The 17,126-nt window shown below is 32.2% G+C and overlaps 2 protein-coding genes across 5 annotated transcripts in view; both read left to right on the top strand.

Moving 5' to 3' along the window:
- Nucleotides 1–17,126, top strand: part of LOC115245358 (proto-oncogene tyrosine-protein kinase ROS-like) — a 70,480-nt gene that overhangs the window by 3,472 nt on the left and 49,882 nt on the right. The gene's annotated exons all lie outside the window — the stretch shown is intronic.
- On the top strand, nucleotides 9,777–10,624 carry LOC115245361. The gene has a single exon (XM_029823654.1). It carries the CDS (start codon nucleotides 10,068–10,070, stop codon nucleotides 10,539–10,541), a length of 474 nt encoding a protein of 157 aa, XP_029679514.1. The 5' UTR covers nucleotides 9,777–10,067; the 3' UTR covers nucleotides 10,542–10,624.

Below are 17,126 nucleotides of genomic sequence, written 5' to 3'. Positions count from 1 at the left end.
CGCCCGGCTAAAGGTCGGCGCTGATTGGCCAGACTTTACTCAATAATAACTCCTTTATTAAGCGTTATAAAAAAAAATGGTTCAGAACTTTTCGTCTCAGTTTTTAGTAAGGAATAACGCTATGTACTTAGTGGGCGGTCATTGCGGGTCATTCTGTATGGTGACATTTGAACTGATTTTTATGTAATTTTTCTTCCTAAATTCCTAAGACCTCTTTATTTTTCTAAATATTTGTAACTATTTATTAGGGTATAATAAGATTTGTACTAAATTAGTTTTTATTTAACAAAATTAATTTAGAAAGTCAGCATAATTTTTTTAAGTTAAGAATATTTATATATATATCAAACGACGCGGTAGTGTCGCGACGCCAAGTATAGACAAAAATTCTTTTCGGCTTGTCAACGGTTTTGTTTGCCTATGTACAGGGGCCGCGACCAAATAGCTTATCCAGAGTTTTACGTCTAATAAACTTTCAATTAAAATGCCTCAGAAACTAAAGCCATAATCAAAAATCTAACGGCACTTTTCTGATACAATGTGAATTTAAGCTTTCGATTGCGACCAGTTTGAATAAGATTGGTGCAGTCAATCCTGAGCTATGATAATCGTATACCAGAATGTGATACTTTTGGTCTTTCAGATTCAGATTCAGATCCAGTTGCTCACGTATAAAGACATCCAAGAGAGATAAGAAAAAAGATTGTGAATTTACGCAATTACAACGAGTTTTTTCATCTTTTTTGGATGTCTTTATATATTCTCAAAGTTTATCTATTAAATTTGAAGTATTTTGCATATTAAAAAGTTATTATCAAATTTTTGTTTTTAAAATCTTGTGAGAATTGTATCAAAAATATTATATACAATTGAATTGAAAGCATCAGAGTTAGGGTTTGAAATAGAAAACATTAGTCAAAGAAGGTAATAATTTTGTTTATAAATTATATAATAAAGATTACTTATTTTCTTGGATAATGGTTAAACTTATTTTTTTAAAGCAATGAAAAACATGAACATAGAACTTGATGGTTTATTCGGATGGAGCTGCCTTTTATAATATAATGTTATCGAAGAGTATTAGAATATCTGTCATTGACAAATATAATTCAATATATATATATATTGTGCGCATCGTAGGAACAGTATTGAGACGCAAAGGGCAATATGCAAAAGCTTATGCACTCTCTCTCTCTTTCTCTCTCTTTCTCTCTCTTTCTCTCTCTTTCTCTCTCTCTCTCTCTCCATTAAAATTCAAAAATTAAATCCAGAAATGAAGATATTTACTACAGAATTAGTGATCTTAAAGAATAAAATTACTAAAAATGCAGAAAAAGAAAAGCATCTATATCATAAAATGTTAGGTGTAATTGAAAATACTAAAAATTCGTCAAAGGATATAAAAGCAGATGATAAAAATAAGTAATTAAATAAAGGATATAGGTACCTTTCTTTTTCTGCGTGTTTACCAATTTTGTCCTTTAAGGCCATTAATTCTGTAGTAAATATCTTCATTTCTGGATTTAATTTTTGAATTTCACTGGCAAGAGAAATTGCATAAGCTTTTGCATATTTTCTTTTGTGTCTCAATATTGTTGCTACAATACGCACAATATATATACACACATATTTGAATTTTCCATATATAAAATATAAATCAAGAATATATACAACTTATTTAAAAAAAAGATTAAATATAGTAAATAAAAAGATTAGGATTTTTGCAATACCTTTCCTAAATAGTGTTTTAACATTTTATGGTTGACACATCGAAACATGTTTCACATTTTCTAAAGCTACATTGTAGGCTTCCGTTTTAATCAATGCAGCTGCCAAATTAGTTATGAACATTTATATGATCCTCTAATAAAATTTACAATTCACCATTATTAACCAACTCTTCCTCCTTATTTTGATTCAATACACAGAATCAGTTATTATCTTGTAGAAAATCAAGGAGAAAGAAGGACGAGCCTCTTCTTCATCTTCAAGTGATATCGAAAATAACGAATGATGGACTTCCTGGAAAGTATTGAGAGAACACATTGAAGATATTTATATCAGTTAGTCACCAGACTCTAAGGGCCACTGTACAAGCTTTTCCGTAACACTATGTTAAGTACTGACCATAAATTTAAACTCGTACTCAACTTTAAACTTCAGTCAACGCACAAAGCTTGTATATTGCATCAAGCTGGTTACATTACAATTTTCGTTGTGCATTGATTGGAGTTTAAGGTTACGTGAAAGTCTGAGTTTGTAGTCAGTACTTAACATAATATAACATGTTACAGAAAAGCTTGTGCGGTGGCCCCAATTTTCTAATTTTTAATAATATTGCTATATTGTGAGATATTCAGAAAGGATGTAAAACTATCAGATCATAAAAGTTTTATCGAATCTTTACAGAAAAACTTGTGCGGTGGTCCTATTAATAATATTGCAATATTGTGGGAGGATGTAAATTTTATAAAAAGACAGTTACAAAAAGCAGTGATATCCCTCTAAAAAAAAACTCACAAAGTAAAAAAAAATACGCCAAATATATAAAAAAATCCTAAGTTGTACGCAACAAAAAGTTTAATATCTCTATCCCTAAAAAATAATCTTTAAAAAAATTTTCCCTTGAAAAATAATTTTCTCATAAAATATAAAAAATCTTAAAAAATAATTTCTCCATAAAAAATAAAAAATCTTGAAAAATAATTTCCCCATAAAAAATAAAAAACTAAAAAATAATTTTCCTCTAAAAAATAACTAAAAAAATAAAAAACCTCTAAAAAATAAAGAATTAATATAAAATTAATAGTTAACTAGTTAAGTACTTATGTTAGAAGCAATTCACTTTGTGAGAATACCTCTAAAAACTAATTTATAAAAAATGTTTTTCCTAAAAAATAAAAAATTAAAATTAAATATGAAATCAATAGTTAACTAGCCAAGTGTATAGAAGCAATTCAGTTTGTGAGGGTTTGTAATTTGAAATAGTATTTGTCATAAAATCGATCTTGCATTTATAGAAATATTATAGATTCTCTCGAGAAAATTAAAACGCATTTTATTTTCATTAAAAAATTACACTATTATGTTCTAAATAAATATTTTGTATAATATATAAAATAGCATTATCTTATATTGCGGATGGTAAATTGTGCCTAAATTTGATTGGCTGTTATATTGCGTAAGTTCACGTGAATGATATTCGTGCCGTTGGTGGCTGTCAAACATATAATTGTTACACATATTTTGAGAGTATTTGTCTATATGTTAAAGAAATTTGTCAGAAATAAAATATATTAATATATAAATATATTTCTATCATAATATAATTACTATAAAATAATATAATTATAATATAATTATTATCTTTTTATCTTTGATTTTACTACTTTAATATAATATTTAACTTTAATATATTTTATTATGTACATTTTATGGGGAGGCTCCGTTTGCCTACATTCCCGATTGCCAACAGCTTCGTTTGCCTACAACGTTTTGCCGACAGCTTCGATTGCCGACATTCCTGATTGCCTGCAGAGCGATTTCCTACAAGCATTATTGCGCACATGTAAAAATTAAAAATACGAACATACGTTTGCACACATGACATTATTGCGCACATACACATTGCACACATGACTTCATTGCACACAGGGAGATTGCACACATGACGTTATTGCGCACATACACATTGCACACATGATATTATTGCACACATAAAATAAGGAAATTGTATTAACGTTTTGCACACATGACTTTATATAAAGTAACGAAATTTTGACACACCAATATCTTGAAAATTATTGACTGTATTCAAAACCTATGTGAAACTATACAATAATAGATTTCCTTTCGCACTGAAAGCAGCAGATGATGAGGCTATACCTTGCTTCGCGTGGAAAATTACAAACCCACGTGGAACCTCGCTTCGCATTAATTAGTGTATGCGTGGACGCAGTATGTTCCGCCCATCCTGCGGGGGGACTCCACTACCGTAAAGCTAGACACATAGGTTTGGGTTGAATCTCGCTTCGCGTGGAAAGTTGTAAATCCATGTGGAACCTCGCTTCGCATTAAAAAGTGTATGCATGGACGCAGTGTGTTCCGCCCTCCCCCCCTGCGGGGGGGCGCCACTACCTAATAACTAGACACATAGGCTTGAACGGATCAAGACTGCCACTTTTTTCAAGGTCAGGATCACTCAGGACGATGACCTTGACAATATATGTCAAGGTCAGGGTTATTGGGGCTAGCTCCATTTTGCATGTGCGCAATAAAGTCATGTGTGCAAAACGTTAATTCGGTTTTCTTATTTTATGTGTGCAATAATACAATGTGTGCAAAGTGTATGTGCGCAATAACGTCATGTGTGCAAAACGTTAATTCGATTTTCTTATTTTATGTGTGCAATAATACCATGTGTGCAAAGTGTATGTGCGCAACAATGTCATGTGTGCAATCTCCATGTGTGCAATGAAGTCATGTGTGCAATGTGTATGTGCGCAATAATGTCATGTGTGCAAACGTACGTTCGTATTTTTAATTTTTACATGTGCACTATAATGCTTGTAGGCAATCGCTCTGTAGGCAATCGGGAATATCGGCAATCGAAGCTGTCGGCAAAATATTGTAGACAAACAAAGCTGTTGGCAATCGGGAATGTAGGCAAACGGGACCCCCTCCGCCCCCCATTTTATATATACATTTTAAAGCTGTTAAAAAAATATATTTTATTTCTGACAAATTTCTTTAACATATAGACAAATATTGTCAAAATATGTGTGATAATTATATGTTTGACCGCCGCCAACGACACGAATATCACTGACGTGAACTTGCGCAATATAACAGCCAATCAAGTTTAGGCACAGTTGACCTCGTCGCACCGTCCCGCAGTGGCTTCACTCCCCTCGCCTAAACCACGAGTTTATGCTCGATCTCTATATTTTCTATGTCTATGGCTTTACCAGATAGACTCGGAACGAAAAGGATTAAGATTAAAGTGACAAACAAAAACGAGTCGCATTATAAGTCATATATTTTTATTAATATATTAATAATGATTTCTGATAATCTTTTGCAAATTTTTATTTCAGATCGGGCACAGCAAGTATTTGTTTGTCACTTTAATCTTAATCCTTTTCGTTCCGAGTCTATCTGGTAAAGCTTATGATTAACTTCAAAACGAGTCGATCAGTTTGGCACGGAGCACTTTTCGAAAATTCGTGATCGAAATTCGAAATTGGTGATCAATGTAATCGATGTTATTACAGTAAGGATTAATTTTATGATTTAATATTTGTAATAAAATCCGCAATATAATAATGCTATTTTATATATGTATTATACAAAATATTTATTTGGAACATAATAGTTTAATTTTTTAATAAAAATAAAATGCATTTTAATTTTCTCGAGAGAATCTATAATATTTCTATAAATGCAAGATTGATTTTATGACAAATACTATTTCAAATTTTAAACCCTCACAAACTGAATTGCTTCTATATACTTGGCTAGTTAACTATTGATTTCATATTTAATTTTTATTTTTTATTTTTTAGGGTTTTTTTTATGTTTTAGGGAAAAAATTTTTTATAAGTTGTTTTTTAGAGGTATTTTCACAAAGTGAATTGCTTCTAACATAAGTACTTAGCTAGTTAACTATTGAGTTTATATCTGTTTTTTATTTTTTTAGAGGTTTTTTATTTTTTTAGTTATTTTTTAGAGGAAAATTATTTTTTAATTTTTTATTTTTTATGGGGAAATTATTTTTCAGTTTTTTATTTTTTATGGGAAAATTATTTTTCAAGGTTTTTTATATTTTATGAGAAAATTATTTTTCAAGGAAAAATTTTTTTTTAAATTATTTTTTAGGGCTAAATATTAAACTTTTTGTTGCATACAACTTAGAGTTTTTTTATATACTTGGCGTATTTTTTGTACCTTTGTGAGGTTTTTTTTAGAGAGTTTAAAATATCGACAAAATTGTCGATGCATCTGTTTTAAAGAAATGGAATTAAAAGAATACGAGAAATATTTAAAGATAAATTAGAAATTACATAATTCGTAGAAAATATGCAGTTATAGATATAATTTGATTATACAAGACTGTGTGTTGATGTAATGAATCATTATAATCATTATTAATAATTAATGATCAAAATTATTATAATGTTAATCAAAAAAGACTGTGGTATGTTTATATATAGAGCGTCCCGTAATATTTTGATGCTATAAGATATAAGAAAAGAAAATAATTCTATAAAAAAATAATAATTTTATACCATTTTCGATTGTTCCATCAGAGAATATCCTACGTATACAGGGTTTCCGGTAAAGATTGTGCCAACGCTCGTGAGCGGATAGAGCACAGTAAACTGAACAGAAAAGTCCTGTAACAGTTTTTTCTATAACGCTTAATAAAGGAGCTATTATTAAGTAAAGTCTGGTCACAATCAACGCCGACTTTTAGCCGGACGCACAACGGTGAACCGCCTGGTAGTGTGCGCCGCCGCGCCGTAGCGACAGAGCGCTCACGCACACTACCAGGCGCGCGGCTAAAGGTCGGCGCTGATTGGCAGACTTTACTCAATAATAATTCCTTTATTAAGCGTTATAGAAAAAAAAGTTACAGGACTTTTCTGTGCTCTATCCGCTCACAAGCGTTGGCACAATCTTTATCGAACACCTTGTATATAGAGATATTTTAAAAATAAATCAAATAAACTATTATATTAAAAAACAGTTTTGTAGCAAAGAAAGAGATGGATGATGATAAATTTATCTGTTAGTAGAAGGGAAAAGATCTATTGTATAGAGTTCAAAATATGTTAATCTGACAATAAGCAATTGCTGACCCCTAAACGTTATATATCTTCTCACTTATATAAATTTATGTACTGTGATAATTAAAAAAAAAAATTTGCATTTAAAATCTTCTAAAGAAAAAGAAATAAATATAATCCTATTAATGTCGAATAATTAAATTCAACGAAAATTTATTTGATAATAAATAAAACATGGTAGAATTTATTTTTATATTTTAGATATTAAAAACTATATATATTTTCTTTGATAGAATTATAAATTATTTCACATATAAAACGGTCAAGAACGGCCGTGAACTTTTGATAGAAAGATCACAAAATACACAGAATTTGAGAGTCATGTAATCATAATGCCAACAATCATTAACAGAAACACAAAAAAGAAAAGGTAAAAAATCCCTAATCTTAAGAAGTTTGGACAATTACACAAGAGGCAAGATAAACCTAATAAGAAATACAGATCGGAAAATACATCTATTAAATAACTATACAGGGTGGACCATTTTAATCAATCCAATCGAATATCTCGGAAAAGAGAAGTTTTTCAAAAAAATGTTCCACACAAAAGTGTCATAGTTTCGAGAAGGCCACATGATGAAAATATGGAATTGACCTAGAGTGACCTTTTCAAGGTGAGGTCAATGTGATCGATGTCTTCTTAAATGGAACCCTCCATTTTTATTGCATCTTCTTGTAGCTTATCTCGAGAGCTTTTCAAAACATTATAATAAAGTATTTTTTCATTAAGTACTTTTTGAGTTGCATGAAAACGTATAATTATAGACATACACACAAATGTGCTTTGTATAAAGTAAAGAAATCGCTTAATATTGATTTTAAATTACTTGAGCAGCTTTTATCTCTGTTCTTAAATGTCTGATGTTTGAACAGCTTTTAATAGCGCTTAACAATTTTTAATTTTTTTGAATCTTTACTTGTGTGTGTGTTGCATTTATCGCAAAAAAATTTTTTATGCAACTATAAATATTTCTTGACATATATTTGACTGTGCACTATTTTATTCTTTTTTAGAAATATTAATTGCAACTACGAATTACTATTACTTTGTATTACTTTGTAACCCATTTGCACTACAAATTGTGAATTATGCACAATTCTGTAATCTAGTTATACGAATTTGTTTTCATAAGATAAGAGTGACTAAAAAAACCTCACAAAGGTAAAAAAAAATACGCCAAGTATATAAAAAAATCCCAACTTGTACGCAAAAAAAGTTTATTATTTATCCCTAAAAAATAACTTTTACAAAAATTTTTCCTTGAAAAATAATTTTCATACAAAATAAAAAACTAAAAAATGATTTTCCTCTAAAAAATAAAAACCTTTAAAAAATCAAAAATCAAAACTAAATATGAAATCAAGTTAACTAGCCAAGTTCATAGAAGCAGTTCAGTTTGTAAGAGTTTGTAATTTAAAATAATATTTTTTTGACAAAATCAGTCTTGCATTTATAGAAATATTATAGATTCTCTCGAGAAAATTAAAATGCATTTTATTTTTATAAAATTACTAATAAACTTTTTTTGCGTACAAGATGGGATTTTTTTATATACTTGGCGTATTCTTTTTTACCTTTGTGAGGTTTTTTTAGGTGATCTCATTGCTTTTTGTAAAAATCTATATTTTTTCTGCAAAAAATATATATGCGTTTTTAGCATATAATATTTAATAATATAATATAATTTTTTATTCATGTAGAATATCTAATAATAATAAATTTCTTAATAATAATAAGTAAATCACAATAATAAAGTTTTATTGTAGAATTGACATTCGATAATTTTATTTTTAGTATATAATGTTCAACAATAATATATGTATACGTATGTACAATATTGAAAAAAATTTAATTATTTATAATTACAAAAAAGTTTTGTTGATCTCTTTTTTTCTCTTCCTGTTTCCCTCTTCCTTCTCTCTTTTTCTTTATTGTCTTGTATAAAATATCTTTATATATACAGGGTGGTCCATTTTAAAAGAGCCAGTCAAATATCTCGAAAAATATGGAAGATACGGAAAAACGTTTCAGACAAAAGTTGTTTGGTTCGAAGGGGGACATAAGATGGTGCCATTGGTTTGACCCCATTTGTCTCATTATTCTGTACATAAAAGTATTACGGTAAGATTATCGAAAACTAAATATGTTACGAGATATTTTATTTTTTATATCAAAATATGCAGCTTAGCCAGTGATATTTACCCCCCAGACCGCTCAGAAGAGATTGCCGCTTCTAATAGAGAATTTGACTTTGTGATTGTTGGTAGTGGAAGTGCTGGATCTGTGGTGGCCAATCGTTTGACCGAAATAGGAGACTGGAAAGTATTGTTGATTGAAGCTGGCGAGAATCCTTCAATACTAAAGGTGCCATTACATGGCAGCATCGAGCATCGATCGTCTGCTTGACGCTGCCATGTAAAGACACCTTAAGCGAGATTCCCGCGGCCTTTTCATTGCAAATAGACTTACCGGTGGATTATTCATACGATGTTGAACCCGAGAAATTTGCTTGCCACGGTAGCAAAAACAAATTATGCAAATGGGCAAAAGGTAAGGCTCTCGGCGGCTCCTCTACTCTAAATGCTATGCTCTATATTTATGGCAACGATGAGGACTACAATAAATGGTCTCGAATGGGAAACGAAGGATGGAGCTACGATAAAGTCCTGCCATATTTCAAGAAATCGCAATCTTGCGATTATGGACATAGTGACGAGTGGAGAAGCAAATACTGTAGTCATGATGGACCGTTAAATGTCAGATATTTTAACTATACCAACCCGGACGTATTTAATATGATTCTAGACGCCGCTCGCGAGTTGGACGTGCCTATTTTGGACGTTATTAATAACGGCAAAAAATTTATCGGATATGGCATAGCGCAGGGCACCTTGGATAAAGGTCGCAGAATGAGTACTTCGAAAGCTTTCCTGTCGCCAATTAAAGATAGAAGCAATCTGTATGTAATGAAATCTACTCGAGCCGACGCCATTCTCCTCGATGGTACTCAAGCGGTCGGAGTACGCGTGACTTTGAAAGACGGAAGGTCAATCGACGTGAAAGCCTCGAAGGAGGTAATCCTGTCGGCTAGCAGCATCGGTAGTCCCCAACTCCTTATGCTCTCCGGTATCGGACCTAAGCAGCATTTACACGCAATGGGGATACCTAATGTCGTTGATTTACCTGTCGGCAAAAATCTTTAGGATCACCTTAAATGGATGTGCGTGTTCTGGGCTTTTAAAAACCACAGCGCAACACCTTCACCCGCAAATTTATTGGATAAAGCTTACAAGTACTTAATTTACAATCGAGGTCCCTTGGCAAGTAGCGCAGCTCATGATCTTCAGGGGTTCGGTAACGTACATGACCCAAGTTCCAAGTATCCAAACATTCAGTTTTATCATAAACATTTTCAACGAGGGCAAATGGATAAAACGTTCATTACACTAATGCAGTTTTACGTAAACGAAGAAATAAGTCAAGAGAGAGCAAGAATTACAACAGAGGAAACGATACTCACTCCTGTACCTGTTCTGCTAAAACCAAAGAGTATAGGCGAATTGCGGCTACGTAGCAAAGATCCGGCGGATCCAGTCAGAATCTTTGCCAATTATTATTCCGTACAAGAGGATGTGGAAACGATGTTAAAGTCTTTGGATGTCGTGAAAAAAATGATGAACACAATCATTTAAACGGCATGGAGTAAGATTGCATCACCTAAACATTGCGGGTTGCCGTAATACTGAACCTGATTCTGAAGAATATTGGAAGTGTAATATGCGACATATATCGTTTACGATTAATCATCCTGTTGGAACGACCAAGATGGGTCCTCAAGACAATCTCATAGCTGTCGTGAATCCACGATTAAAGGTCCACGGCATACAGGGATTAAGAGTGATTGATGCATCCATCATGCCGAGAATTACTAGTGGAAACACAAATGCACCTACGATAATGATAGGCGAAAAAGGTGCGGATTTGATCAAAGAGGACTGGGCAATTATAAGAGGCAAGGATGAATCGTAAAAATAAATTTTAAAACTTTTAGTTGTTTCAAAACTTGTTTCTTTTCCTTCATTTTTTTTTAATTTCTAATATTATAAACAATGAATCAAACAAATTTGTAAAACTAGATCCAGATATAAGAGATAAATATTATCTTACTTAGTTTCAAATAAAAAGTAGATCATGTATACACAGGGTATAACAGAGCGCCCGTATCAGCAGTTTTTTGAGGAAACAACGCATTTTCGTGAAAAAGCTCTCGAGGTAAGCTACAAGAATATGTAATGAGAAATAGGAAGTTCCATTTAAAAAATACAAAGTGATTTTTATGTGACCTTGACGGTGCTATTCAAGGTCATACTAATATTATTATATAATGCGCTACTTAGAGCTCTACAACTTTTGCATGAAACATTTTTCACAAAAATGCTTTGTTTCCTCAAAAAATTATTGATACGGGCGCTCTGTTACACCCTATATATATGCCTATCATATAAACACGCTTTGGCGTAAAAAGAGTCTTTAATGTTAACTAAACTCTAAAAATATAATTATGGCACTCTTTCAATCATTTCTTGTACAATATCAGTTTTGATTTTAATATTTAAGTTAATTTTTTAATTGGAAACGTATAGGTACGTATATATATATATAACTAATTGTAACAATAAAGAGATATATTATTATAATGTATATCCTTAATAAAAAGTTTGGTAAATATGCCGATAGAGGGAGACAGTCCCGATGACCTTCACCTTGACATATGTTGTCAAGGTCATGACCCTGAACAACATTCGAAAGTTTTTAGCCGTCGCTCGTTTTTTATTAAAAGGTTATTAACAAAAAAGTTTGAGAAATATAGCAGTTATTTGAGTATTGAAAGGCATCTCAACTTCGGGAAATGAAAAACAAGGTAAATGTACAAGAATATGCATTGAAAATAGGAGGTTTTATTTAAGAAGACATCGATCACATTGATCTGGTCTTGAAAAGATCAATCAAGGTCAAGTTCATATTTTCATCATCTGTCCCCCTTAATATCCTACAACGTTTGTCTGAAACGTTTTTCCATATCTAAAGCCGTTTCTGAGATCTAGGGGGCTGAGTCAGACTTTAGAGACATCCTGTATAATATCTCTAAATGTGTATTTTTTTTGTCATATCATTTTGTTCATTCTCTCACGATTTTTATGGAATCATCATGATGATAATTTTTATAAAATATAATTAAGTTTTAAAATAACAAACTTATTTTTAATATATGAATTGAATATTAAATATATATAAACATATTTCAAATTAAAATCTTTGAATATATACAGAGTGTCCGACAAGTAAGTGACCAAACGAAAGGTGGAGGTAGATTGAGTCAAACTGGGTCGAAAAGTCCTGAACCATTTTTTTTTATAACGCTTAATAAAGGAATTATTATTGAATAAAGTCTGGCTAATCAGCGCCAACTTTTAGCTGGACGCACGGCGCACGTCAGTGAGCCGCGCGCCGTGACGTGTGCGAGGCCGCAACTATCAGGAGCGCGGTTCACCGACGTGCGCCCGGATTAAGGTCGGCGCTGATTGGCCAGACTTTACTCGATAATAACTTCTTTATTAAGCGTTATAAAACAAAATGGTTCAGGAATTTCGACTCAGTTTGACCCAACCTACCTCCACCTTTCGTTTGGTCGCTTACTTGTCGGACACCCTGTATATATGTGCAGTAGCTTTTATAATTAATTTTGTTAATATTTATAATAAACAAAGAATTTTTTATCAAAAGTGGAGAAAAAAGAGAATTTAATATTTAGTTATCAAGAAGAATTATTTTATTTAATTATTCAAAAGAATTTAGTTATCTAGAAGATAAGTTAATAAGAAAAATTTTGCAATTTTTCTTATTGACTCATTATTTTCTTGATAAGTTTATCTTTATACCAGTACAGCATTGTACTTCTGCAATTGCATGTCTTTTAATATGTTTTTTAAACAAATATTACTTCTAAAAAAAAAACATCACAAAGGTAAAAAAAATACGCCAAGTATATAAAAAGATCCCAACTTGTACGCAACAAAAAGTTTAATATTTAGCCCAAAAAATAACTTCTAAAAAAATTTTCCCTTGAAAAATAATTTTCATACTGCAATAACGTCGATCACGTCAATCACCAATTTCGAGTTTAAAAGTGCTCCGCATCAAACTGATCAACTTGTTTTGAAATTAATCATAAGCTCTACCAGATAGGCCCGGAACAAAAAGGATTAAAATTAAAGTGACAAACAAAAACTTCTTCTGTATCCTATACTTAATTACTTACTTTTATCGTCTACTTTTATATCCTTTGACGGATTTTTAATAACTTCAACCACACCTAACATTTTACAATATAGGTGCTTTTCTTTTTCTGTGTCTTTAGCAATTTTATCCTTTAAAATCATTAATTTTGTAGTAAATATATCTTCATTTCTGGATTTAATTTTTGAATCAGTGGGGAGAGAAAGAGAGAGATTGCATAAGCTTTTGCATATTCCCCTTTGTGTCTCAATATTGTTCTTACGATGCGCACAATATATATACAGACACAATATATATACACAATATATATACTTGTATTGTTCCTACGATATGCGTGCGTCTTTTAACAAAAAGTACCGAAACAAAAGTTGTAGAAAATTCCAGATCTAACCCCTTTAGATTTTTACTTGTGGGGAAGAGTGAAAAATGAAGTTTACTCAACGCCAATCGAGTCTCGTGAACATCTGATCCAACAAATAAATACGACTTTTGATCAATTAAAGTTGAATCAGGAGGAAATCCGTAAAGCGACTAGATCGGTCATTACTCGATGCCGAAAATGTATTGGAGCTAATGGAGGACTTTGAGAACAGTTAGTTTTTTCACGTCTTTATTCATTTTCTACTATTACGTGCTATTTTAGTTTAAAAAAATTTATTTTATTTTCATAAAAGAAAAAGATTTTTCTTTTTTATTTTTATCGTTTTTTCAAGAAATTTATTAAATTTCGTTTTCTTTTTATTTCATTTTCTTTTCACCTTTTGCTCTTCTTTTGCATCAGAAGTTTTTCAGCGATAACTTCTTAAGGAAACATTTTTCGATCCATGTTTATAGGAAATTTTTTGTTCAGAATTAAATTTCCTATAAGATCTCAAAGTCTGGCTGGAACGTTTGGGGCCACCCTGTATATACATACATATTTGAATTTTCCATATGTAAAATATAAATCAAGAATATATACAATTTATTAAAAAGAAGATTAAATATAGTAAATAAAAAAAAGATTAGCATTTTTGCAATACCTTTCCTAAATACCTTTAACATTTCGTGGTTGACACCTTGAAACATGTTTCACATTTTCTAAAGCTGTATCGTAGGCTTCTGTTTTAATCAACGCAGCTGCCAAATTATTATAAACTTTTATAGGACCCTCTAATAAAATCTGCAATTCAGCATCATTAACTGACTCTTCCTCCTCATTTTGATTCAAACAAATTATAATTGTCGATAACAGATATTCTAATACTCTTCGATAACATTATATTGGAAAAGGCAGATCTTTCCATCCGAATAAACCATCAACTTCCATGTTTATGTTTCTCATTGCTTTAAAAAAATAAGTTTAACCATTATCCAAGAAAATAAATAATCTTTATTATATAATTTATAAACAAAATTATTACCATATTTCTTTTCTTTGATTAATGCTTTCTATTTCATGCTGTAACTCTGATATTTTCAATTCAATTATATATAATATTTTTGATACAATTCCCACAAGATTAGTTTTGTTATATTAACGTAAACATGCAACTCATTGCTTAGCCATTTGTAAATGATCTAAAAATATTAATTACACATTAATTACATTTATAAATAAAATATAAATAAACATTCACACATTTCCAGAACCAAAAGTTGCGAGTAATTCCAGATCCGCAAAATGTTTGTGGATACTATCAAAGTGCTCCGATATAATTTTATCATTTCATTACGGGAAGAGGAGCAGTCTGTCTAAACGGGAGTGGGAAAGGAAGAGTTTCTTTGAAGAGAGAGGGATGGGAGTGGAGGAAGCGGTGAAGAGAATGGAGGGGGAGGAATGGATTTCGAGGAAGTATTGAGAAGGGATAGGGAAATGAAGAAAAAAGAAAGATGAGAGAGAATAAGGGAGTCTAAGTTTAACAAGTGGTACGGTGGATTAAGGGGGAGGGAATACCGGGATATCTGAAAAAGGGATGAGGAGAAAGTAGGTGGCAGAGGGTAGCAAGGTTTAGGATGGGAAACGGAATGAGGGACAATTGGTATTGGAGGGAAAAGGAGGAAAAGAAATGTAGAATATGTGGGAGGGAAAGGGAGACTTGGGAGCATGTACCCTAACAGCACATGTAGATTCTGAGAATGTTCGGAGGATATCGCAAAAGTATATTGCGTACATTCTCAAAATATTCGATATACGTACTATGACATACTGAGTACATACTGAGAATGTTCCTATGTCTCACTTATTATAGTTCATAGAATATTCTGTGAATATCTTTCAGTATATCTTTAGTATATCTTTAGTATATCTATAGAATATTACCCAGTATATTTTATTGGTATATATCTATCCCAAGTAGCAAACTGATGTTACAATGACAGTAAATTTTGGTCACAAAATTACCAATTAGACATCCTAAGTTAGGTCTCATGAGACCCGAAAATGACGTCGATATGTCACATCTACGGGACGTCATTTTCTAACGTTTGTTTGACGGCAGAATAATTTAGTTTATAAAATTAAAGATTTTATTTATATGAAAGTTAATTTCTGTTTTATATTTTAAACAGATAATAACGAATGATTTTCACTGATTCGGACAGAAATTGTCCGAATAAATTAAAATTGGACATTATCTACCCGATTTTTCAAAAATCACAGTTCAGTACCTGAATTTCCCGGTACGGAGTATGAGTATAGAATATTCGAATGATATCATGTGCTGTTAGGGTATGGGATGAGTGCTTAAGATGGGGGGGAGGGAAAGGGCTGGCAAGGAATGGTGGTGGAAGTATTGGGGGGCGGAGGGGTTGGGGCAAGGTTGGCTAAGGAAATTAGAACTGGTAAGAGGTAAAAAGGATGGAGAGGAGAAGGGAGGGAAGGGGTAAGCGGGAGAAAGAAAGAAAGAGAAAATGAGTATGAATGAGGGTGGAATGTAAAATTGTGTAGAAACGAGTATGTGAGTATGTGAGGGAGTGAATAGAAGAGCGAATGACGGACTGTGAGAGAGAGAGAGAGAGAGAGAGAGAGAGGGAAAGGGAGAGGGAGAGGGAGAGAGAGGGAGAGAGAGAAAGAGAGTGAGAGAGTGAGTGAGAGCGCGCGGAACAAGAGCAGCGGAAACGGAGGTCCCAATGAGCTCTGTTACACGGCACCCTTAATCGGGTTTAATAACATCCATAGTTGTAAAACTGGCCAATCACAGCTATTCCTCTGAAGAATGGAATGACCGTGATTGGCCAGCCTTAGAACTACGGATGTTATTAAACCTGATTAGGGGTGACGTGTAAACGTAGTCAATAGCTTAGGCGCGAGAGTTAGGTAAGAGGGGAGGGGTGTGTGTGTGTGTGTGTGTGTGTACGACGTTGGCGAGATAGGATAGGATAGTTTATAACTTTCTAAGTTGATAGGAAGCTAGTAATTAAGTTAATCTAAGAGTATGTTTCCATCGAGGGTTCGAATCGGATCAGAGTCGAGTCAGAGTCGGGTTGGGGTGAGCGTTCTTACGGTGGAAACATCCCATTGGGTAGAGTTCAACTTTAAGTTTGGTGTATCCACCGTAAGAACGCTCACCCCAACCCGACTCTGACTCGACTCTGACCCGATTCGAACTCTCGATGGAAACATACTCATTGTGTGCGGTAAATTGTATTATTTAGAATTAAGTTTTCTGTAAGATTTGGTAAAGTTTGTTAAGCTTTTTTTGTAAAGTTTTTTGTAAAGTTTTGTAACCCTGAGGGGAACAATGAATCATTATCTATTTCCAGAACCAAAAGTTGCGAGTAATTTCAGATCCGCAAAATGTTTATGGACACTATAGAAGTGCTTCGATATGATTTTATCATTTCATTATTTATGAAGCCAATAACCTAAAAATATTAATTATGTATTGATTACATTTATATATAAAATATAAATAAATATTATGTACATGAATACGCGTTCACACGTGTAATTACCAGCTTATCGAAAACATGGCCAGCCAAAATCTCCAAATATTTGT

Source organism: Formica exsecta, unplaced genomic scaffold, assembly GCF_003651465.1.
Source record: "Formica exsecta isolate Colony F162 unplaced genomic scaffold, ASM365146v1 scaffold96, whole genome shotgun sequence".
In the NCBI taxonomy this organism is placed as follows: domain Eukaryota; kingdom Metazoa; phylum Arthropoda; class Insecta; order Hymenoptera; family Formicidae; genus Formica; species Formica exsecta.
Note: the sequence above shows the minus strand (reverse complement) of the source record. Positions and strands in the feature narration are given on the sequence as shown.

Coding starts and splice junctions, on each gene's coding strand:
- LOC115245361 (XM_029823654.1), top strand. CDS start 10,068: ATGTGCGTGTTCTGGGCTTTTAAAAACCACAGCGCAACACCTTCACCC.